General features: G+C 28.8%; 1 protein-coding gene across 3 annotated transcripts in view; it reads left to right on the forward strand.

Annotated features, from left to right (window-relative positions):
* The first annotated feature begins 212 nt into the window (after window positions 1-212).
* Window positions 213-26,574, forward strand: part of LOC122268305 (phospholipase A2 'basic'-like) — a 37,085-nt gene continuing 10,723 nt past the window's right edge. The window contains exons 1-3 of one of the 3 annotated variants that reach the window (XM_071183414.1): window positions 213-473; window positions 24,424-24,556; window positions 26,050-26,165. In XM_071183414.1, coding sequence (XP_071039515.1) covers window positions 24,456-24,556; window positions 26,050-26,165 — 217 coding nt within the window. In that variant the 5' untranslated portion in view covers window positions 213-473; window positions 24,424-24,455. Of the gene's footprint in view, window positions 474-2,254; window positions 2,280-10,710; window positions 10,822-24,423; window positions 24,557-26,049; window positions 26,166-26,574 lie in introns of those variants that run through there. The other 2 variants (XM_071183413.1, XM_071183411.1) reach the window with 2 other exon arrangements.

Below are 26,574 nucleotides of genomic sequence, written 5' to 3' on the forward strand. Positions count from 1 at the left end.
CAGTTATAGTCCATCCTGGAAATGTTAATTAAAGATTACTCGATTCACGGGTTAAATTAATTCCTACGCTTCTTTTATTAAAACATCAAAAGTTGATTTTCAGCAGACGATTTTCTTTCGAATTATTTTTGCCTCTTGTAAATGTTCTGACAACTTGTAGAAACACCCTTTGTCAACAAGACCAAGTTAAACATCTGTCCCTTCCGTCATCGTAGCTGTATTCAGATCAGAGGAAAAATACGTGCTACATATGTCTATTTTCTATGGGTCTCCGTTTCCATGCTTGACAGACGGAGTGATATGGAAAGGGACCATTTCCACTCAACTCAACTCTACATCACCATATCCACTCAACTGTTTCGACACCAAGTCAAAGATTAAGTACTTCCGAAAAAGGATTGACTTTCACTGTTTCCTGGTGATATTTAAGAAAGTTGCTGCTTTCAATTTGAAAGAAAAAAGAAGAAAATAGGGTAATTCGCAATTATTAGGAGGAAATGAAAATATTTTTTCAATTCCTTTTATTTTTAATTTTGAGATTGTGTTTGTTTAGATTTACAGGTTTTTTTCCCCTTGCCGTCTATTCTTACAAATCTATCTTTATCTGAAAGGTGATGAAATTTAAATAAATAAATTTAAACAAACAATTTAAAACCATTTTGCAAAGATAAGGATTATTTTTCTCATCTATTTAATTTTGCTAGTGGCGAAATAAGGGCTTTATTAGCCAATTAATGTATAATGTTAGTTATATGTATACAAGATTTTGTAAAATCAACTAGATAATTAATTTTAGTAGTTTTTGCCTAGAAACTTTTTGTCTTATTTGAAATTAAAAAAACTTCTTAACATCTTGTGTCTCAGTGTAAAACATCAAAATAAATAAACAAATAAAAATTTTTTAAGATTTCAAGAAAAAAGTTTAGTTTAAATATTAAAAGAATACAAAACAGTTGTGTAATAACTAATCATACTATATCAAAATTAAATATAACGCAAAGTAAAATATCATAATAAATAAACAAATATAATTCTCTGAAATTTTCTGAAAAAAAGTATTTTTGCGATTGTATTCGTTAAAATATATGGAGAATGCGAAACGATTTTAGAGCGAATAATCATGCGAACGAAAAAGAAAATAATAATAATAGTCTTCTTCATGGATTTAGCATCAAATTTCTTTAAAATCAGCCTTGAAAATTAAAAAAAAGATTCCATTATTAACATAATGCTAGGTAAATGAAATCATTGATAAAATTTAAACAATAATAATTTTAAAAAATAACTTTGCTAAACTTTTATCGGAAAAATATAATTTAGGCGAGCCTATTATGATGTATTTTTTAAAGTGTCTGCGTGTCCTAAGATGCTAATATTAAGCGTTAAAAGGGAGAAGCTGCAAATAGTGTACAGTTTAAGATAGAGAAATTCAAAAAAAAATTTTTTTTAAATATCTGCTATGCAATTTTTCCCAACTCACAGATTAAATCTACAGGAAAATTAGTATCCAAAATAATGTCTTGATCTGCCTTATTTTTTGATTACCAGATTTTTCTCAAATCGCAAATTATTGCTGTATAAAAAACATACATAAGTCTTAATCGACAAACTGGTTTTATTTAATAGTGCTTTTCTTATTGATGAATCATATTTTGATAACATATGTGTTTATTTCTCTCTCTTAAATAATTTTTTAATGTGCATATTTTTTTAGTTTATTTTTGACAAAGATTCTAAAAATATGTATTGAGAGCGGTCATTATAAAACACCCTAAATGTGTCGTGTGAATGCTGCTTACGGCACCCAACATGCTGCTTACGGCACATTAATTTGAAGCAAAGAATAATGTTTTATACAACAACTCACGCTTTTCATCGACATTGATTTCTGAACAAAACTTGTTCTTACTAACTCATCTAACTTAGAACGGAATACTTTATTTCAATCACAAGCTCTTTTTATTTTTTTTAACACGGTACACCAGTTTGTTGCGGTTCACATTTTGCAAATCCCTGTTTTAAATCACTGTTTTAAACTGTCCAACTTTTAGGAAAATGTTCTAAACTGTGCATGCATTCAATTTCATTAAAATAAAAAGTGAATAAATAATTAAATAAATAAAAAAACAGAATTTTACTTTGGAGTTTTCACTTAGTTGAGAGAAAACATGCGAATGTAGCACGTCTTTTTCTGTTCCGTTTCATTTCTTCTCTTTGGCGGCGTGACTTGCAAATTTCTGTTCGAAAAGAGTAAATTTATTGTGCACACATGGGGTCGGGTATGTATTTCCTTAACTTTCGCTATGTTAAGTGTTCGACTAACAAAATGTAGGTCAGGATGATTCAATGAAAGTGTTGCAAAATTTCGACAATTAATTTAATTGTTATGAGACTAGGTACGGGAAATATATCGGAAACAGTTCTTTCGAAAGTTGCGCTGCAAAAAAGTAAAACTTTTTTTTCTTTTAAATATTTAAGTACCTTAGTTGGCTTTTACAAAATTTATTGCATTTTTTTCCTACAAAGGCATCTTTCATTATCTCCGGTGATGAAAGCTCTCCAGCTGATATCCGCTTTTGTGTATAATTTTAGGAGTAGAGATTGATATATTTATTTAAAATAGTTGAGGGAGGATTCGATTTGAGGAGAGAGTATATTGAAATATTTATTTTAAAAATATGATATTTCAAAATCAATATAGACGTTAAATATATTCTTTACATTTAAAATAGGATTTAAAAAATTCAATTAAAAAAAATATAGAGATGAACTATCTATTTTAAGTTTAAAATTAGTATTTATATAAAATACTTCTTAAATACTTAAAAAGGAATAGTTATTTAATCGTAACAGAACTGGGCCGGTTGTTTTTAACCTGTGTTGAGTCTTTTAATACTTACGCTTTTTCACAGATACGAGAGTCTCTGAAATTTGTGAGATACACATAGATACACATTTTTTCGCATATTTGAGATACACGTTTTTTCACATATAAAGAGTGAAAGAAAAAAAATAGCTGTTAAATTTCTAAATATGAACTATTTTATCCTGGCTGATCATTTAATATTGAACAATTACAAAATAATTTTCAGACAGATGAAAGAATGGATTTGACGCAAGAATATTATGTCATGATTTTCTATTATATTGAAGCAGGGTTACATCCGGAAGAAAGATAGTCTACAATTAGCATCTGGAAATGAAAGCAATTTAATTCTACTGTTTTCAGATGGGTTACAGAATTTTACAGAGGTCACAATTCTCTTCAGGATGAAGAATATATCAGAAAAAAAAACTTACAGATGTAATTCCAAATAATCTGACTGTCATACGAAAAATTTTAATCGATGATAATAATCGCTGTACCTACCAAATGATACAGAAAGCATTTAACATTGAATCCGCCGTAAAACGTTAAATAATGGATGAAAAATCGCAAATGAAAAAAATAGCTTATGGTTGAGCTCCAAAAACAGGTGCATGTCAGAAAAAACTAAAAAAAAAAACCTAAATTACTTAAAGATATTCCTCTCCGTATTATTTCGAACTTGGTAACTATTGGTGTAGCGCACAAAATATTTTCTGACGTTCCAACAAGCCAAAAAAGTGAGGTATAGGTATTTAATAATGATATTAAACACACAATGGTGAAAAGACAACATATCATTAAAAAAATAATGCATACAGTTTTCTTTAGAGGCACAGGACTGATCAAAGGTATCAAGCTGAAGGAAGGAGAAAAGACAGTCACACATAATTGGTTCTCTAAAAAATGCCTTCCAGAAATTCTCCAAGAAGGGAATATTTTAGGACACCATAACGCGACAATACATCTTTAAATTCCGTAAAATAAGCTGTTGATTTTCTCAAACAAAAAACACTTTAAAGTTACAGTCAAATCTAGTTATGTATGACTTGACTATTTTAAAATCGGAAAAAGAAATTACCTGGACGCCGTTTTAGTTCTGGATTGATAATGTTCTTCCCCCATCAATTTTAAGAAACTACGGTGTTTAGGCATTTTATCAGCATCGTTGTTGGCACGGCAGCACGAGGTGAGCCTTGGACTTGTTTGAAGCATTTCTCGGTGTCATTTTCCTTGTTGCCAGGTCTTGCCATTTCAATACCTTGATTGTTTTAAAATCCGCTTTAATGGAGTCCATCCATAGGAGTTTTTGGCGTCTTTAGTTCCAAATAAGGCAATTTGTTCTTTCCTTTCATAATCAAACAGAAAATTACAAGACCAGCTAAATAAATAAGTAAAATTTCAACTTATTTTAGAATTAAAATGTTTTTTGCAGAGAATACTACCTTAAAACAATCATAACCCACAATAATTTCCAAAATCGGCTTAAAAATATATTTTTCAAATTCTAGAACCTAAAAAGTTATATTAATTTGCATCTTCTGAAAATTATTTAAATTTATTTTCAAGTCAAATAATTTGTTTTTAATGAATTTATAAAATAAGAATTGAATCGCAACTTAATCGTCTGATATTAGTAAATTTATTGAGTGATAATTCAATAAAAATTTGCATTTTACAACAGCTAAATAGAGTGAATTTGTTCAGAATGTACTTCTATTGACTCTCAAGTATTTCTTTGAAAAAAAGGAATAAATTTTTTTTTTGTCTACACCACGATTCTAAATGAAAGGTGAAAAATGATGTTTCCTAACTTGTTACAACACAACTAAACAGTTCAGTTGAGGGAGAAAAGGGGGATTTGATAAGAAGAAAAAAATCTAGTTTATCTCCAATTGCATTGCTTAAAAGAAACCATAAAATAAAAATGTATAAAAAAAAAATGAAAACTTAAACCAATGAAAAAAACGACGAATTAATTTAATAATATTACTGCAACGCTATTGATTTCTATGCAGATATTAATACTAATGTATTGTAAATATGCTTGAAATTTAAAAAAGGAAGAAAAAATATCCACTTATTTTAAATCTTTGATACTATTAAATCAAACTATTAAATCCAATATTAGTTAATAACACTTTTTCTGTTTTAAAACTTAAACTTTTAATGAGGGATGTCAAAAAAAAATTTTCCCCTGGTGAAAAATGAATCTTTTACCAGGCGAAAATTTTATTGGTTACCCGATCCGGTATTTTAAAATTTATTCGAGGTGTAAATATGAGCATAACGATATAAAATTTTATACATAAAAATCGTATTATTTTCCGTGAAACAAATATTTTACAAGATATATCCTTACGAAAATTATTGTGCCCCTATATAAATGAAATCTCGTGTTTTTATTTTTAGATTTTGTAAAAATAATTTTGAAAAAAAGTGTCTGAGAGAAATTTCGATCGAATGTTTGGATGTAGAATGATTAATGTAAAACTTTGCTATGAAGTGGAAACATTTGCTAATAGACTTTAAAATCAATTAACTCTTTTCATTTGCTCATTTGACTAATTTAAATTTTTCATTGTATTTATTAGTGTAGGTTTTATTAAGTAGATATTTATAAAATATTTTGGAAATATTTTTATTTTTAATTTTTCACAATGCGATTACTGAAAACACAATTTATGTGCTATAAGATTTACCGCAGAATAATCTTTTAAGCTTTTCGAAATTCAGTAAAAAATTTCTTTTTTTTTTTACCAATGTTAAGTTAATGAGATTAATATAAAGCTTTTTCTGTACTTAATTTTACGATTCAATCTCCGTATTCGACATAATAATTTTGAATCCTCAATGCATAAATTAATTCCTAAACTAAGTAGCAGTAAAGGATCAAATTCTGGATGAAAATAACGCGTATTTGAGTTAAGCAAGGTAAAAAACCTTAAAAACCCGACTGTAAGAGAACTTTTGCCAGAGTGGTTGGAATTGAATTTATTAAGTTATAACGAATTAAAAAAATGCTTTCTGATAAAGATTTTATTTAAAATTCCCGATGGCTATTTTTATAAGTGCTCCTTTTCAAAATTTAGCGTAAACCAAAATGTTTCCAAGTGAGTTTGTCGTTAAATTATAAAAAATAAGATATTTTCTTAAATAAAATTTTTTTTTAAAAAATCGTTTATCAATTTTTGTCTACACATAAATTTTGATTTCAACATGTACTTTTATTTGCTAATTTATTATGAAAGTAATTCACTTGTATCACACATTTCTACATTGTCTTTGAATTTTATACATTATAATTTTATTAACTTTGAAAAATATAATTATTTAAATATCATATTAATTCTGTTAAAATAGTTTTCACCATTATATATCTAAATTTGATTGTCTTTCAAAAGAAATTGAAAGACAATCAAATTATAGAAGACAGAAAATTATATGCCAAGAGAAGCGAACACTTCTCTTTAGCATATAATTTTCTCTGAATTAAAATTTTGCACAAAATTTCAATGTGTCGTACGAGTTATTTAGTTATTTTAACTTTGATTATTAAGAGACTGGAGAAACTTATGAATTTAAGAAACTACGTATATTACTGATTTTAAGGTTACGATAATTATGAATAAGGTTATATCGAATACATATGAATGTTACCCGGCACTGCAACCCAGGAAAATTTGTCGGGTTCGGGTAGCCGGTACAGGGTCTTGAGACTAAAAACTGGATACCATGTACCGGAAAGTAATTTTTTTTTTCGTGGGTCTGGTTAATAACCGTGTAATGAATATCTAGCCGAGTAAAGGGTAATTTCAGGGTACTCGGTGCATCTCGATTTTCAATTCTTTTTTACATTTCTAAGAGTTTTTCCAGAGTTTATAATAATAATTGGAATAAAAAGCAATAATATTTAAACTATAATGCCTGTGTGAATTTTTATTTTTTTGTTGAAATATACAAAATATTCTTCAAATGATCCTTACTTAAATTGTTTTATAAATATACTTTCTAGCACTCCTAATGCATGAGGTTTTGTCAGACAAAACTTGGAGTTTTTTTTCCAGACGATTTGAAACCCAACAAAATAACAACCAATTTTTATAAAAGAAAAGTTTTTTCATTTTATCAATAACGTATTTTCCATTATTTTCTATAACAATCTCTCAATGTTTTACAATTATTTGTATTCCTTTTCCGATAAAAACTGAATAGTTTTTCTTCAAAGGAAACCGCAAGGACGGTTTTGATTTCTCTTACGGAATGATTTCATTTGTTTATTTTTTATTTATTCATTTTTACTATTCAAATTATTCAGACACGAATAAAATGCTTGGAAATATGAATTATTTAAATTTTATGACTGCGGAAGATTTCCCTTTTCACCGTACTAATTTCTGCAGTGTTTGTTGAGCTTTAAGCGTTCCAAACATTCGACCTCTTTCTTGCCTAAATTATTGGGACTATATTTTTCAGATTGTGGTATTATTTTGAGAGTCGTTTATTCAGAGAAAGTACGTTTTCAAATCTGATTTTGAAATTTAAATTATCATCTGCGCAAATTAATTTGAATTATCCGTGCTAGATCAGGGGATACAGCGCTCGCCTTTCAATGCTGTGACCCAGGTCCTTATCCCAGCAATGGCTTAGGGATACGAATTCCGCACCCGGCTCGCACCGACCACAGTAATGATGTAATATACTCCCAGTGGTAGACGGATCATGAGTAACAGTTCCCTTGTTGTTAGACCAACCTCGGGAAGTTTTCGCTGTTTTCCTCTCCATTTAACGCAAATGCGGGTCAGTTCCATCAAAAAGTTCACCACGAAGGCTAGCTTGTCCCTATGCTTGATCCAGGAGTTCCCTTGCCTTCTGGGTTGGATTCATCGTTACAAGGCCACAGAGCTGAACATTGATAATTGCAAACTCAGAATTTGGTCTGATGTTCAATGCCGGTTATGAAATAAAATTAATTAGCATTAAAATAGAGTAGTCTTAGAAAGTAATAATCCGATTCATTAGATAAAAACTGCTTACTGTACACACATTACTAATTAGTCAACCATATATGAATTAGTTTCCTCCCCAGTAACATGTAAAAAAGGCTTCATCCTTAAATACATGGTATTCTTTCTTACGGATGGAAATGAATATGATGTATTATATCTGCTATTAATAGAATCTTTCAAACTTGTTTTGTCTTTTTTTCACGAGTTTATTAAATGATTTAAAATTTATACTTATTTTAGGAGAAGAAAATCAATACTTAAAAGTTATGGGATGTCATTTACACTTTATCTGAATAAGTTGTTAAAATTAGCTCTCACATTTTATACAGCTTACAGACTACTAATATGAAGTAATTTGTTCAGCAATAAGCGTTCTTAAGTTCAGTTATTAAATAAATAGTACACTTAAATATTATATAAAAACACAAGTGTGTGAGCAATGTTAAATATGCCTTTAATCACCTTTTTAGTTTTTACAAATAACTGATAATTCATTTATGTAAATAAACTGATAATACATATTTACTAAACGCGCCCGTATCTTTCCAAAAAAATAAATTCATGATTTTAATTTTGACGTTTTGAAAAATGTCTTTCTATATGAGCAATTTGCGTTAAAAGAAAATTCACATCGGTTTTCGTCAGTTAAAACAGAAATATATATAAATTTAAAAAAAGAGAATCTAAAAACAGACAATACTAAATTACAATATACAATACTAAATTGCTTACTTAAAATTGATAAAAAGTTTAATAACCTTAAATTTTTGAGAAAAGTCTCTAGGCGAACTAAAAGCTATCAAGAGGTATATCTTTCAAACAAATGAGGTGAAGCTGGCTGGTAATTTCCATTCGGCTAGAGGAGCCCTCCCACTTTGCCAGCATCCCTCCTAAATGGGTTTGGCGGCATCATACATTTTTAATTGATGACTATTTAGTCTAGATTTCTTTATTTATTTGATATATTAACTAGATATGTTTATTGAAATTTACTATAAATAGGTACATTAATTAGTATAACATATAAACTAGTATAGTTTAATTATTATGAATTACTTATAAAAATTAACGTGTAAATATGTGAAATAAAAACGAAATCGTTCAAATGATGGAATTCTCTTTTGTTCACAACTCAAGAATTTATGAGATCTCTCTGCTCCCATATCTCAAAAATAAACTCACTAACTTAATGCATAACAAAATTAAGAGTGAAAAAAAGAATTCTAAAAACATTATCAAACAGCAGCGGTCGCCATAGCAACGCATGCAATGGCAACGCATGCGCACTGTTTACTACTACTCTTGATTATTGTATGTAGTTGAAAAGTGTGATCACGTCATCAAATCGAAACCAAGATCCATTTTGCCAATGGGTCTTTTTCCAAATTATAGAAGGAGTTAGAAAACAGTTACGATCATTTTCTGTATAGCAAAGTTGTCAACTAATAATATTGAAAATAATCAAATTTAATACTATATATAATAATCAACGAGATCAGCGATTAAGAGTCTATAAAATAATTTTGAATTCCATTAATCAGCTAATTATTCCCAATATCATCAATTTATTTGTCTACTTCTTGATTTAATGATTTATTAAACATTTCACTTTTGTTTCCTTCATTAGTTTATTTATTGTTTAGTTTATTCATTGATTCGGTGAATGATTGATTCACTGATAAAGAAGCTTGAGCAAGATTTAAGCGTGTTCGTTAAGGCGAGACCAATTACATTTTATTTGAAAATCTTATTTGTGCTTCTCTTTCTTAGTTACGGATCTGCATCTTTGTATTCCAGTTTTTTAGATGTAATTTAATACTCTTTATAAACAAAATTTTGTTAAGAATAATAAAATCACGAAGAAAATAAAAATGAAATATTTTTCTACATTCCAAAATGGCGAGAGATGAAAGCTTTTAAAATAAGAAATAACCAAAATTTATTCATTCTAATGAAGTAGTTTCGTTCAATTTTCAATTCCTGAACATATGTTTATATGAAGTATATTACAAAAATCATATTTCTGAAACGGACATTTTATTACGCATACGTAAGACATAAAAATAAGCTAAGAAGTTAAAGGTATTTAAGAGCTTTGTTGTAATATTTGTTTTGTTTTCCAGTAACATTGAACTTTCATTTTCAGTCGGCCTGGAGTTATACTCCGAACTATTATAAAATCACATGAATAGAAATTTTTCTAATATGTTTCACGAATTAAAGGATAAAATAAAAATTTCTTTCTTTTGTCATTTTGAAGAAAGGAACAACGTCTGGCAAATGTGTTTTTATTGTTCTTTTTTGCCCTTGAAAATCCTTACTACTGTAAAGTGCTCGGAACACTACTGACATAACTGTCTTATTTAGTGCACACTTGGCAAAGACATTGTTCCTTTGTTTCCGTTTTTCAATCTATTGCTTAAAATTTAAAGCTAATTGAAAATACTTTTCGAACAATAAAAATAAGTAAACAAATATAAATAAATTTCACATTTTTTATTCGTTTCTATAGAAATCATGTAATCGTTTGCTGGAAAAAAAATAGCTTGAAAAAAAAAAGTCGTTTGCTGTTTGCTTATGATACGAAATTGCTTTCATCTGTTCCAGCTAAGCGTTGTGTTTGATCTGTAGAACACGTGAAGACAAATTAAAATTATTTGAGAGTGTTCATTAGTGAAATGTGTATCGAAATCAAGGAAGACAAATATTAGTTCTACTTCAGTGCTCGTTTTTGGCAGAAAGTTGTATTACTAGACTTTTTTTTTTAATGAGGTCAGTCCATGTTTTTTTTTTCCGTCCGGTATCTGATCAATCGTTTTCACTTTCATACTTCAGAAACTTTCTCCGAACCATCACAACCTGTTAGTGCTTTATTGAGTAATTTGAAGATGGGTGTAGTGTTGGCGTGGGAAGTTCTTTGCGGTATTGTTTTGATTTTGTTTCAAGGTAAGTCATCTTTAATTCGTTTTAACAGCTCTCGGATCAAGCATGTAAAATAAATTATGATTCGGGAAAAACCAGATAATTTTTGCAAAAGTGTTTCTAAAGTTTACGAATTATATCAAACGAAAGAGAAAACCATAATTCATTTAACTTTCAAGAAAATTAAAGAAGGTATAGATCATCAGCCTTTAAGAAAGACAATTTCTTTATTTTTGTCGAAAGTAAAAATATACAAGGTTGACATTTTTAAATGGAAGATAACAACTTTCGAATTTCTTTTATGATAGTTTTTATGTTTAAGTTTTTTTTTAAAAAAAAAATGGCTAAAAATAAATAAAATACGTTAAAATAAATAAATAATTATAAGCCCCCATAAACATCGGCCTTTTCAATGTACCGCTATTACAAAAAATAAAAACTAGAAAATTATATTTACTTAGTTAAAAAGGGAGAGAGAAAGAAGGTTTCCGAAAGTAAAGTATAGAAGATATGAAAAAAGTTTTTTTTCTTTCAAATAAATAAATTAAGGACTAAATAAATAAATAAAAGCCAGAGAATAATATTAGCAAAGTTAGAAAAAATGAGAGAGAGAGAAAGAGGCTCATTTTCTATAACATAGTATAAAAACATAGAAAAAAAATCTTTTCAAAAATGAAACTAAATAAGATTAAGTTAAGTTAAAGAAAAAATGGAAGAAAGTTTTCAAAAGTACAAGCATAAGAAATATAAAAAAATAATAATTAAAAAAATTAGGAAACAATATTTGCTAAGTAAGAAATGGAGAAAGAAAGAGTTTCGTTTTTTAAAGTAAAAACACGGAAGTAAAAACAAACAGGAAAAAAAAAACAATAATTTCAAAAAAATTAAAACTGGAAAATAACAATACTTAAGTTTGAGAAAGAGAGAAAGCTAGGCTTATTTTCTAAACTATAAGTATAAAAAAACATGAAAAAATATTTTTAGAAAATGTTTTTAAAAAAGGCCAACATAAATTTAAAAATAACACGACATAGATACAGAAATAATTAAATTCTTTTAAATAATGAAAAGAATTTTTTTATTATAGATTTTTGAAAACCGATTTCATCATAAAAAGTTTCTAGATTTATATAATTATTTATAATTCAAAAACTTTTAGTTATTAACATAAATGATAAATGTTGGAAATGTTTACAGATATCATTAAATAACATTACGTAGTTAAGGTTTTAAAATAAAATTTGAACTATGAAGATTTGTTTCTGAACAATAAGTAAATGTTACAATAAGAAGCAATAAGAAATGAACAATGAGAAAAATACAGCTGTTTCGTTAGTATATATAGTTAGTATAAAATATAGTTACTAATTTCATCAGGGCACAAATGTAACGTTCTGGTGGGGTAAATATAGTATGTAATCATAACCCTCACTTATTATTAGAAAAAAAAATTTCTCTTTTTAAATTGCCTATAAAATTTGCAAATTTTTAAGAAAAATTCCGTTGTCTCTCACAAGCAATTTGTAAATAAAACCCTCTGAATTTCAAGTATTATTCTGAACCTCCCCCCAAATTCTCAATTATCATGATTCCATTTAACAAATTTCAAAACTGATCACACAAATTTATGGTTCGTCACCATTTCACAATAATCCATTGAATCATAACTTGCAACGAATGTCACTTGAAATTAAATTATTATTTTCTTCATGAAACAGTGCTCGTGATTTATGAGTAAATTAACCGTCGATAATGAAACAGTCACAAAATTTAAAAAGTATGGAAATTATCATTGCGTTTCACATCAAGTAAAATATCGATAATTTAGATTATTATAATATAAAATAGAAATAATTTTTGACGACAAAACAATGTTTTCTTAAAAATTATCAAATTGTAAATTATATTTAAAAAAAAATGCTCTTTTCATTTTAACACTTTAATTTATCCTTCAGTTTGCCCTATAAATTAATAAAAAATTATTAATTAATTAATAAATAAATTAATGTTTATGATGAAACATATATTGTGTAATCTAAAGTTTGGATTATTTACTATTAGTTTCTTTTGGATTATTTACTATTAGTTTCTATTAGTTCTTATCGAAAAATACCATTTACATGTCACAAATACGTTTCAAGAATCTTTCAAATGTTACCATAGAAAGCGCTTGTGAGCACGATTGTGTTCAGATTCTGAAATTCTAAATTTGTTTATTAACTTATAAAAATTTAAATTTATGAGAAAAATATAGTGTCTAATTTAAATGCAAGTAACATGATTAACTTACAAAAGAAAATGTTAAAAAAGAAAATTACATTTTCTCCACTTATTTATGTACATAACTTAAAATTTCACATGAAACTGAAAGAAATTCGATTCTTCTGAAATTGAAAATTAAGATTAAATTAAATTACATCGTTAAAATAACTTAATATATAATTAATTACATGTTGCATCACCCAATTTTCTACTTTTCCCTTTTTACACTTTTCTAATAATTAAAAGAAAGACACTTTATAAATATATGTTTTAAAAAGGCTTAACCTCTTGTGAAGAATAAAATATTTTCTTTTATTTTCCTTTATATAATGAAATTTTGTAGCATTTGTTAACATTGTCAGTCACGAAGTTATATAAGAAAATGCAGATAACCATGCGCATGTATGGTTGCTTAGCTATGGATGTGTGAAAATTTCTCCAAATGATTTTAAGATTTTAAATTTATTATATTGGAAAGAGGGGGTTTAGCCCCTTTGTTCGTGATCGTTCGTCAACCCCGAATCTGATGACGAATTCTTTTCAGATAAATTTGCCCTCTATTTTCTCCTTATCCATGTTTAATACCCCAGTTTTTATCCCTTAATACCTTTCATAGTTTAGTTAAATTATATTAAATGTTAGGTCTCTACTCGTTGTCGCTCGTCAATTCTCGATACTCAAAATAGGCAATTCTCGGGAGCAGCTCAACATGTGTATTTAAGACAGCGAACATAGCTCAAAATGCGTTTTTAAGAAAATGAAAGTAGCACAAAATGCTCATTTCCAAATGCACCAGGAATTTTGCTTAATTTTTTAAACTCTAAGCAAAATCATTTCGGAGCTGGCTGATTATATTATAGATGTAACTTTTCGAACGATCTTCTAGATCGCTTAATGATAAAATAAGTGGTATTTAAAAATCAAATTTCCTACAACGCAAATTTACTACCAATGTTATAAATCTATAAGAACCAGCGACAACTTTTTAAACAGAGCTCTGTCTTTTCAAAAAATGACAGAGCAAAAAGAAAATTCGACGAATGTAATTTATGAAATTGAAGGACATAAAACAACAATTTTATTTGGATTCATTGGTTAATTCTTTAAAAAAAATAGCAATACTCGAAAGAGAAATTTAAAAAAAGGAATCAAATGCTACCTCCATTTTTTGAATAGCTATGTATTTCTTAAATACGCTTTTTGAGTTGTGTCCATTTTCGTCAAATATTCATTTGAAGCTTTTCTTAAACGCGCATTTCGAGTTATATTCATTTTCTTAAACACTTATTTTAAGATATGTCCAGAATCAAAAGCTCACCCTTGATATGAATCTTATCAGAGCGAAACTGCAGGCAGTTTTAGTTTTATCCAAGCAATAGCAGACTATAAATACAATTTAAGGGTACATTGCCAATAAACGATGTGCCGCAGTTTTATGTCTTTGTGATCCTTGAAAAAACAAAAATCTGGTGGCAAACTCTCTCCTTCCCTCCTTTAATATTTTCGAAGTACAGACGCATCACGCAATCGTGACTATCACAAAATATTTTAAAGCCATTTACCATTTTAGTTTGAATTTCATCTGACATGACTTTTAGAATTAAATTGATTTCTAAAACGAAGTAGTTAACCATAAACTTCGCATCAGCTTTACATTTGTTTTTCTTTCCCTTCATGCTTTGTCATTGATGCACAATAAAACCTTTTACAAATAAAATTTCGGTTTTTCTGTTAAAGTTAATCTCAAATATTCTATTCGATTTTGTTGTTTGTTAGTCTCCTAAACACACATGTATGTCAATTTTTACTCATCACGTATCATTTGTGACTTTTTTTTAGACAGAAACTGAATTTAGGAAATTTGTATTTAAAAAAAATTCACATAACTCAGATTTTGTCCTTTCGATGTTAAACCCAAATATAAACAACTAAACCAGAAATGTTTTTTTTTTTTTTCCTTTTCTTTTTTTTGTTGAACTCTTATCATAACCATTTCCGAGAAAAGTCCCGGACGAGCCTTTCTAAATTAGATACAATTTACAGCAGATATGTCTCACTAAAAGTAGCAGCTCAATTAATAGAAAGCTCTACCCCTTAAGGAAAAGCGCGAAATATGGCTAACGAGGAGAAGGATAATTTTATAAAGTTACGTCTTAAGAGCGATTTTAATATTCTCATTGTAAATAATGGATGGATTTTTTTAATTGTCTATTTTGATTTCACAGTTAACAAATTGAATTAAAGTAGTGGAAGAAGTAAGATCATCATTTAAATTTTTCTTATTTATAATCAACTTCTATTTCAAATTTTTATTAAAAAGTTTTTGTTTTAAACGTGAGGATACTGTTGTCTTCTTTCCCATTTCATCGTTATGATAAAGCTAAAAGGTTTACAAATTATCAGTACTGTGCAATTTTAAAAAAATTTTAATTTTTAAATTATAATTTTTTTTTTGAATATCACCAACGTGAAGCCTCTTAGAGCCCTGGGCTGGGCAGATGATCACTTTCCTTACATTTGATGGGTTAAAACTCAATTTTTAGTTCAATGGTATATTTAAAATAAAAAAGAGATCCATTCCATTTATTTTTATGTAAAATAAATCCTTAAAGAAACGATAATTAATTTAAGTGATTTCAAGTACAAGCTCTTTTTGTTTTAATTGATCAAATCTCTTAAAATCTTGTTTAATAAAGATGTGGACTCTATCTGATCAACTTTTTCCATTGTAATTTGTATTTATTTTTTGTATCTCTCATTTACACACCGAAGAGCCATTACATTATGACCACCCTCCATCTATAACAATGGGCTCACCCAGGTTTTCATGGTTTCTCGTCCAGGAACAATGTTTTCATGGGGCACATTAGGACCCATAATCCTCATAGAACAATCCCTGACGTCTGTAAGCTACTTGAACATAGTTGCAGACCAGGTTCACCCATTCATGGCAACAGTTTTTCCTGCGGGGGATGGTGTTTACCAACAGGATAATGCACCATGTCATAAGGGTCGAATCGTCATGGATTGGTTCGAGGAACATTCCAGTGACTTTCAAGTCATGTCTTGGCCCCCAAATTCACCTGACCTTAATCCAATAGAGCATTTGTGGTCCTACTTGGAAAACCAAATTCGTGCTGCCACGCTACCCCCTCGCAATGTGAGGGAATTGCAGGACCAGTTGGTGAGCGCTTGGTACCAGATACCTCAGACTACCTATCAGCACCTTGTGGAATCAATGCCACGACGGGTGCTATCAGTTTTGAGGGCTAAAGGTGGTCCTACATGTTATTAGCAGGGTGGTCATGATGTAATAGCTCTTCGGTGTTATATTAAGTAAAATAACCATATTGCATTAAAATGGGGTTGCCAAAGAAGGAGTGAGAGATAGTCCCTATTGTTAATTGACGAAATTTGATTGCGAAAAGCGCAAAATGATGTCTGATTCAGAAAGGTGCGACCCGGACTTCGAGATCAAGGTGGTAAGGGTATAGAGTGACTCTCTAATCTGGTATATTACAGTGCAACTTTTCAAGCGTTCTCTCTATATATTGAGGTATCTAAACGATAAAGTGGTATTTAAAAAACAAAACTCTTCTAACGTAAATTTGTTCCCTTTATTATAAATTTATAAGATCCGTGGAAACATCGTAAGAAGATTTATTAACTTTGAAAGTCTTTTAAAAAAAGACAACAAAAAAATGTACAAAGTGATTTGTTCAAATATTACATTACAGATTTATAGGAATTCATTGGTTAATTCTTTATAAGAAGAAGAAGAATCATAAAAGAAGTCTGAAAAGTGGAGTTAAATGATATATCCCTTTTCTTTACGCATTTTGAGCATGTCCATTTTCTAAAATGTGAATTTCAAGCTATGTTCATTTTCTTATATTTCTCACATCCTCACGATGCGAAAGGCACCGTAAAAAAACTATTCAAAAGCTAAAAATTTTTCTTCTTTTTTTTTTTAAACTATCAGTATTTATTTTCTTTTTAAAAAATATTATAAAAATTAAAGGTATAGATGTAATTGTATTTAGTTTGCATTTATTGTAATTAATTAGAGTATTTTAGACTTTAAATCCCTGTCTAAATAAGTGGCCTATCACTGTCCCACAATTAGTCCTCATCTCAGAAAGGTAGATTTTAATCTACCTTTTTAATAATTTTTTTTTTTACTTTATTGTTTTGCGACCAATCTTTAACTTAAGCCCACAAAAATTGTATTTAGCACATTTCTAAAAATATGCGCAGTCACAAACTATGCAAAACTCTAAACTTGAAGGGAAGATCAGGTCATAAATTATTTTCAGCAAATTCTCTTGACATTAAAAAATTATATATATATTTCTTTCATTTTCAGCAGGTCTCGCAAAAAAAAAAAAAAATGCNAAGAATTATATATATATATATATTTATATATACATACATATATATTTTTCTTTCATTTTCAGCAGGTCTCGCAAAAAAAAAAAATGCACCTTAGGTCCCGCTTGCACTCAGTTCGTTCGTTACAAAAGTAAAACTTGAACACCTATCTATAAAACTTTGCTAAACTACTAAAGAGTGTCATGCAAAATAATAATAGTTTTTAATAATTATTTAATATATTGTTGCCTAAATAATCTTTTTTATTGTAAGGCAATAAAACTATATTTGTAAGGCATAAATATACTCCCCATTAATTATGCTACAAAATACGGAACAAAAACTTTATTAATCAAATATTTTTTTTAAATCCTCATTTAAAATCTAAATGGATTGGGTGCGCCTCATCAAAAATATTTTTTGAACTGTTCAGTAGTCAATAGACCAACCGGAAGATTAGGTTACGTCATTTTAATTCGATTTTATGTATATTTTTTGTTTCATATGGAACTACATAGTTTTGCGAAACTAGTATCTAAAAGTGTAGCACCAATTTATAAAGTTTGATGCAAAATAATAAACTTTTTTAATAATTATTTATTATTATTTAGTTCATTGATGTTCGAAAATAAAATCTTTGATTAGTAAGGAACATAATCTTTAACAATCGTTCTTATATTCTTCTTAGCAAAACGCACAAATTTTTTTTTAATTGAAAAAGCATCTATTTTCACCACATGTTTCTCAACAAATATTGAGAAAATTTAGGACATTTAAAAGAAATTCGCTGTATTTTTCTTATCTTGTCAATTAAGATTTTCACATTTTCTGTTCTTGGCGAAATAATTTGAGTGGCAAAAACATATCATTATGTGGAAGAAATCAAAAACGTCCTTTCTACTTTCTTTGATGAAAAACCATGTGCTTTCAATGCAACGCCTGATGTAGACCAATATGTACTCCAAAACTATCTTTTTTTTTTTTTAAAGACAATTTTGGGTAAAATATCATTTTTCTATTTTTTTGTATCAAATGAAATTATGAACTTTTTTTCTTCCTCAAACCGTTTTTATGTTTTGTTCCTACGTCAAATAGAAAAGATTTTATGATGATTTTGAAAAACATCGTCAAACATCTATCAATGCGGCCATCGTTAAGTAAATCGTGGTATATATTTGTCAATGCAAAAAGCATGTCGTTGAAGAATGTCGCTTACAGGTATCCAATTAAATCTGAATTAAATCACTTGGTTAGGAATAAATGAATAATCACTTCACTTCTTCTCGAGTTGCAAGTACCCAATTATATCTCTTTTGTCTTTTTTTTCTCATGACTAATTTTTTGGTTATCTTCCTGCATTCTAAAATGCAATATCTTAAAATATTTTAGTTCAAATTACTTGAAATTTTGTATGAATGCTTCCTATACATATGTCTAGAGCAGGGGTTTCCAGCTGGGGGCCCGGGAGCCGCATCCGGCCCGCGAAACCTTTTCTTGAGGCCCACGAACTAAAATATATTAGCTGCCATTTTTTTGCGAACAATTTTCGTAAAAAATATATATGGGTTTAAAATACTTTTCTCGTTAATTAAAACCCAATCTCTTCGTTTCTGTGAAATTTAGCATACCAACACAGCAAAAAAAATTTTTTTCTCAGGTTTTGCATCCAAGAAGATATTTATTCAAATACAAAAATAATCGTGTATGTTGCTCTTTTTTATTTCATTTTTTTGTATTTTGTGAATATAATTTAGCATGTGCGTATCTGAAATTTTCTCGAAGAAATTCCCCAATTTAACTTTTTGAAACCACTCATTTTGGACAAAAATATTTACACACACATTTGTAAATTTTAAATTTAGAATGTAAATATCTATTCTCTGGTGGTTACAGCAGACAAACTTCAATTTTCTCATTGAATATTTTGTGTGCTACTATGTAAGTTTTAATACCAACCTTTTTAAAGTTTTATATCTTAACAATTTGGTATCACATTAATTGTTTAATACATAGGTGCACATTAAAGTTATTGTAGCCCGAATTTTTATTATTTATTTTACATTTTTAAAACCATTATTACTAACATTTTATTTTTAAAAATCTGCTTCCTATTTGAATTTGTAATTCAATACTTTTGTTTTGCGCAACTTGGTAAAAATCTGACAGAAATATTTAATGTTACTTCAAACATAAAAGAGTCCTACACAAAATTTTGATAAAGTTGCGACCCGCCATTTTATTTGTGTTTTTAACTGTGGCCCCCGGCCTCATATAAGTTGGAAACCCCTGGTCTAGAGAATAGAATATGGATTAAATAATTAAACGATTATTTTATATTTTATAGCCAAAATGAAAATAATCAACTGCTATTTTTGGCCTATTTTGCCAAACAAGATTCGATATTTTTAAAAAAATATCTAAGCTGTCAAATGCTTAGTTTATTTCTTAAGTTGAGTTTTTATGAGTAATATATAGCTAGAATAATGACGAAAATTATAAATTTTGACAAAGTTTTATGATTTTGAAAAAAAGGTCTAATTTTATCTTTTTTAACCAGTTTTCCCCATATCTTTTTTAAAAGAATTAATATTTTTTTTTTGTATGGACATCATGTTTAAGTACAACACACACATAAATCAAAATAAAAAACTGTAAATTTCTAAATTTTATCTCTGAAGATAATGGTTACCTAAAATAAGTAAAAATATGTTTATGAAATTTTTGCTGTTTTCGTAAGTTAAAATATAGGGCTGTGGAAAATTTTGCAGGAGTTGGAGTTTGAAAAATTGAACGACTCCGGTTATTAAAATGTTAGGGGAAAAAAGATTTTGATCTTATGAACATTATTTATAAGTATGTAAACGAAAATTTTATTTGAATATATTATTATACTATGACTCGAATGGTTATTATAACAATTATTTAAATTATTAGTTATCAGAAACTTAATTAATCACATTTGAAATAATTTATGTTTAAACGAACTTTTGAAAAAAAAAAACACTGAAAAGCAATGAAAAAATTGAAAAAAATCAAACTTATTAAATGAATTAATAATATGTTATCGTTTAATGCAATAATCCCAAAACAAAATTTATTTAGTTAATTTACTAAGTTAAGCTAATTTACTAAGTTAATTGAAAAATATGCGAATGAATTCTTAATAGTTACTTAGTTCATGAGTATCCACTATACAATTTTTTGTCATAACATTTGCAAATATATGTGCGAGTGTTCGTGGAAAATGATTGATTTGACTTTGAACAAATTCAATATTTTGTAAAAATAAATTTTTTAAAATTATTTCTTTAACATTTATATTTTAATACAAACCTTAATTTTAATAAAGTGCCTTTTACTTTAATTGTATGCATAAAAAAATAGAAGGAAACGAATTTTAAATTGAAAATTAATAATATTGGTTCTTTCCTTTAATTTTGTGGACATTTTAATTGAATATTAGTATGTGTCGGATATTTCAACTGCCATTTGCACAGCGTTGTTTAAAAGGTGTTTTCAACTTCTGCACTTACTGCAACCAATTTCTGTAAAATAATTTGCTTCTCAAAGAGTATCTTAATATGCTAACATTAGCAACAAAAGCTCAAAAACGAAAATTAGAATATGTTTCCCTAGACCCCAACAAATAAATTCTTTTTTCAATTTAAAGCACTAAAACGATACTTATAGCAACTTTTTTTATAAAATTAAAACTGAGAAACTCCGCTGTAAGTAAAAAATCATGTTAGAACTAATTTTTACAATATTTTTCCTAACTTCTTGCTATTTTAAAGTATCATAAAAATTAGTTTTATGATTTTAAAGGAAAATAGTTCATGTGATTGAAGTTTCCTTATATCGAAAGTGCTGAAAAGAAATTTTTATTGTTTTTCTCATAAAACGACCTCCATTTTTTTCTTCTTTTTACTTGATTATTTTTAAGTTTTTGTATATCGCATTTAATTTCCATCCACATCTAACTGTAAAAAAAGAGTTAAGTGCTTCATTACATTAAATAAAGTTTATTTATTTATCTTAGGTGAAAAATGCTAATTTTTCTAAATAAATAGGAGCAAATTACATAATTATTGTAATATAATTAAACTTTAAATAATTAAAATTTGCCATTCCGAATGCACAAATTTAACGCTATACGTTCAGTGAAAAAAAGGAAAAGAAAAAAAACCTAACATTTCGAATAACTTTTTTGACTTTATCTTTTCATTTCCACTTAAATAAGTCAACATTTTTCATAATTCGATTTCTCAGAAACTATTATTCTTTAAATTAATGTAAAAATTTATATACATTATAATTCAAAATTTTTCGATTATTTCTAAATAAAGCAAAAATTATTAAAATTTTTTTTCCCGCAATTATCTTTGGACTAACAAATTTATAATTATGTGCAATTTTTTTTTTAATTTGCTTAAAGGTATGGCGAAATTCGCAAAAATTAAAATTAACCGACCACAGTGCTGACGCGAAATATCCCCAGTGGTAAACGGATCATGGGTTAGAGACTCCTTGCCGTCAGGCTAACAGTGGGAGGTTCTCGTGGTCTTCCTCTCTGTGTAACGTAAATGCGGGTTGGTCCCATCTAAAAGTCCTTCACGAAGCCAAAGTTTCTCTCATTACTTTATCCAGGAGTTCCCTTGTCTTCTGGATTGGGTTCAAAATTACAAGGCAACGGAGTTGAACATTAGTAGTCGTAAACCCGAAAATTGGGTCGGCTGTTCAACGACTGTTGTAAAATAAAATAAAACTGCGACTACAGAGCCGCGATGGCTCAGGGGATAGAGCATTCGCCTTCCAATGAGGTGAACCGGGTTCGAGTCCGGGCGATGGTTGGTCGATACGAATCCGCAACCGGCTTGCAGCGACCACAGTGCGGACGCGAAATATCCTCAGTGGCAGACGGATCATGGGTTAAAGTCCCTTTGCGTCAGGCTAACTGTGGGAGGTTCTCGTGGTCTTCCTCTTCATGTAAAGCAAATGTCCATTAAAAAGTCTTCCAGGAAGGAAAATTTCTCCCATAACGGAGTTCCTTTGTCTTCTGTATTGGGTTCAAAATTACGAAGCTACTGCGTTGAACATTGGTAGTTGTAAACCCAAAATTTGGGTCTGCTGTTGAACGACGGCTATTAAAAGGAAATGCAGCCCTTCTCTATATTTTGAAAGTCAGAAATACAAATCCGCAGAAAAGAATTATGTTTATTCACTGAAAGTACGTTACTGTGCCTGATTTAGTAACTTAAAATATCGTCTTTCCAAACTAATTAGCATATATGAGATCACCCACTCGAACCATTAAGATTGAGTCCTAGTACGTAACAATCCGATTATTAAATCGTAAGTTATTCTGTTTTTTTTTCCTTTCTTCTTTTTTTGTGTGCTTTATACAGTCGGAATTTGTGCTTTGTACATATGTCTAGAATTATTTATAGAACACTTTATTTTCATTCATTTAGTTGAAAATTCATTCCTGGCAAGTTTGCTTTATATAGGTAATGGAATCTGATTATTTGGTATCGTCTGCCAGACAACTTTTGAATTCATTGCGCGCGAATATTAGAGGGATTCACTTGAAACTGATTTCTTATAAACGAATGTTCGTTATATTTTCTGAAAATTTTTATACAAGGTAGAAAAAGATTTTGTAAAACAGTTAAATAAATTTAAAAAAAAACGCACACAGTGGAGAAAAAAGTCTGCGGCAAAATCACAATTTAGGAAAAATGTTTCGTGTAATTTATAAAATGTTGTGCACCAATCTTCTTTTAGGGTCATAAAAACTGTCGGTCATTAAAACTGTCAATTCGCGCAAAGTTAGCTTAATTTTGCTTGAGGATTATGTTTATTTTTATCACTAGACCACATCAATGTAAATTGAGGATGCTTTCCGGTTTAAAACTTAAATAATGTAATATAAAACTGATTTAATTAAATAAGCTAGTTATAAATCTAGTTGACGTTAAATACTTTGGAAAACAACGGTTTCACTGACATACAATCTCGTGAATATTAAAAATGAAGAGATTGGGATAATGTATTGATAATAAATCATACTTTTTCCAAAGGTGAAATTTTTTACATCGAATTCTTCGAAAGTATTGCATTTAGACAGGTACTAACAAGTTTTCAGAATTTCTACTAGATAACGGCACAATACACATTAAGAGCTAATTGCCTGCATTAGCGATATGTGGCTTATCATTATATTTCTCATATGTATAAGCAAAAAACAACGAGAATGAAGTAGAAAGTCGTAGTAAGTGACAGCTCTAAGTTTTAATCAATTATATGCTTGTCTGTTACTTACAGCAGGCATTAATAAAGTAGCAACACTTCAAGTAAGCTTTTGTAAACAAGCAACTTAAGCAGTTGTTAAAACATATAAAAAGATTAATAATTTGAAATGATTTCCAGAAATAAGCAATTTGGGGCGGAGACCTAGCACTGAAAAAAAAAAAAACACATGCTGCAAGCAAAAAAAAAAGAAGAAAAAAACCCACAAAATAATAGTAAAACAGAATCGTTGTTTAAGAATTTTATTGCTGTAGTTCATTTACGTCGCACTAGAGCTGCACACTGGGCTATCGGTCTGGGAAACATCCCTGAGGATGATCCGAAGACATGCCATCTCAATTTTGATCCTCTGTCGTGGAGATGGCACCCCCGCTTCGGTAGCCCGACGACCTGCACTTTACGGTAGAATAGTTCAACGAGGACCAATACCGCACATCCTCGGTCCCATCGCAGACTAATCCAAGTGGTCACCCACCCGCAGCCAGTGATGCTTGACTTTGGTGATCTGCTGGGAACCACCGTGTCTTAACGATCAGTCCACTGCGGGATTTAAGAATTTTATAAAACGCTGTATAATAGTCATTGTTTTTAATTTTAAGAAAATAGTGAAAATTGTTTGAATGAAAAGTTTGCTTTAAGAAATCGAAAATAATATAATATCCAAAGTTATTATTTCTTTTGCAGCAGTGAATGCTACGGTGTTAGATTTGGGGAAAATGATGTCCCTTAAAACTAATAGAAATCCTTTAGACTTTGTCAACTACGGAAATTGGTGCGGACTTGGAGGGAGTGGAATTCCACTGGATCACATTGACAGGTAATCTAATAATAAATTCACTTATTTATTGTAAGTTACTTTAAGAACTTCTAAATTAAGTTTATAAATGCAGCTGTCGTGAATTGTTCGCTCGACACACAGAATACGTTCGTAATTTGAAGATTTCCACGATAAGTTTTAACTTAAGCTTTCTAAAAGCCTTACTGTATATTTAACTATTCTAATTCATGCTCTTATTAGAGGGTAGCATTTCCAGTTAACAAAGGTACCCAGATTGGGTAAGAACATTACAGGAAAATCACCACAACTGAAAGTTTTTAACAATTTTCCATGCAATCAAAACTTTAAGAATTACGGCAGTAATTCCTAATATTTTGTCATGAAATTTTTTTTTTTTAAGAACTGTTGCAATAATTCCTAAAATTTTTCCCGGCAATAAAAATTTTAAGAATTACTGCAGTAGTTCCTAACATTTTCCCCTGCAATAAAATTTTTTAAAATTACTGCAGTAGTTCCTAACATTTTTTCATGCAACAAAAATGTTTAAAATTACTGCAGTTATTCCCAAATAGTTCACATTCCTGCAAAACAGAAGGGACTCATAATGATGCCACAGTGTAGAGATTTTTCTGAAAGCCAGTACAAAAGAGAATGAAGTTAATTTTTATTCTAGTTCAGTTATAAATGTATTGCATTAATACGATAATCTGTTAAACATAGATTTTCCGTTTTTAAGTTCCGTCAATTCTTTTTTAATTAAAGACAGGCAAACAGTAGTTTATTTTCTTTTCGAGTTTCAAAAAACACTTTTAACAAAACTTTATGGAATTTAAGTACAGAATTTGTTTTGTTTTAGGCAAATTTACTTCTACCAATTCAAATTATTTCATGTTTGTAATGTATCACTAGTAAGTATTAATAATAACAACATTTAACCTTTATGCGACTGCTAAAGAAGCCCCTATATTTTTGTAAAATTCCATAATATTTACATCATGGAATAAAAAAAATAAATAATAATTCGATTGCTAAATCGGGACAGATATACAGTGGAACCTGCAAAAGTGACCACCTGGGTAAAGTGTGCACCTGAGTAAGGTGACCATTTTCTGAAAGTTTTATTTAATGAGTCCTTTTTAAAGAGTCTTCATAAAGTGACCACTTCTATGTGACCATTTGACTTGGTCCCGAGGGTGGTCAATTTAGACAGGTTCCACTGTAATTCATAAAAGCGCTTCATCAGATTTTATAAACTTTTTGAGTTTTATAAATAAAGTAGAGAGAATTGATCCACTAAATGTTCATAAATAAACAAAAAATATATAAGTAGTTTAAGATGAATGACTTGTACTGAACCAAAGTAAAATTGTGATTTTTTCAAAGTATCAAATAAATTTTTCATGAATTAGTTACAGTTATTTCGATGAAATGAGTAATCATTAAATGATGGAAGAAGTGTATTCTGTAAATGAAAAAAAAAGCTGAAATATCTCAAAATATTAAGATAAAAAAAAATTCTTTGTATGCTTTAGATGCTGCAAAATGCATGACTTGTGCTATGAGAAAATCGCAAATTATGAATGTTATGATGAAAAACCACATCTTGCTCATTATAAGTGGAAATATGGAAATGGTAAAATATATTGCAGTAAGTTCATTTATTGATGGTTTTAAACAAAGTATATTGTTCAGGGTGCGTAGCTAAATTTTTCAACAAAAATAAGCACCTTTTATGTACTTCTTAAGCACTTTAAAAAAATATTATAATTAGGATATGCACACTAATAATTTTTTTTTCCTTCATACTGTTGAAAGTTCTTCATATATATAAGTTAACGAAATAGTTGTCTAAGTTACATGATCATGATGAAATAACTAGTTTCTGACAAAGAATTTTTTTCGTGATTATATTAGCCACCATAAAAACAATTTCACAATTTCAAATACATTCATTATTGAGTGAATCATTCAATTTTTTAAATTTATAATTACTTTACTCAATTATATAAAAAAATTATTCAAAATTACAAATAATTAATTTAACAATTATTTCTCTT

This window comes from Parasteatoda tepidariorum, chromosome 1 (assembly GCF_043381705.1).
Source record: "Parasteatoda tepidariorum isolate YZ-2023 chromosome 1, CAS_Ptep_4.0, whole genome shotgun sequence".
NCBI classification, from domain to species: domain Eukaryota; kingdom Metazoa; phylum Arthropoda; class Arachnida; order Araneae; family Theridiidae; genus Parasteatoda; species Parasteatoda tepidariorum.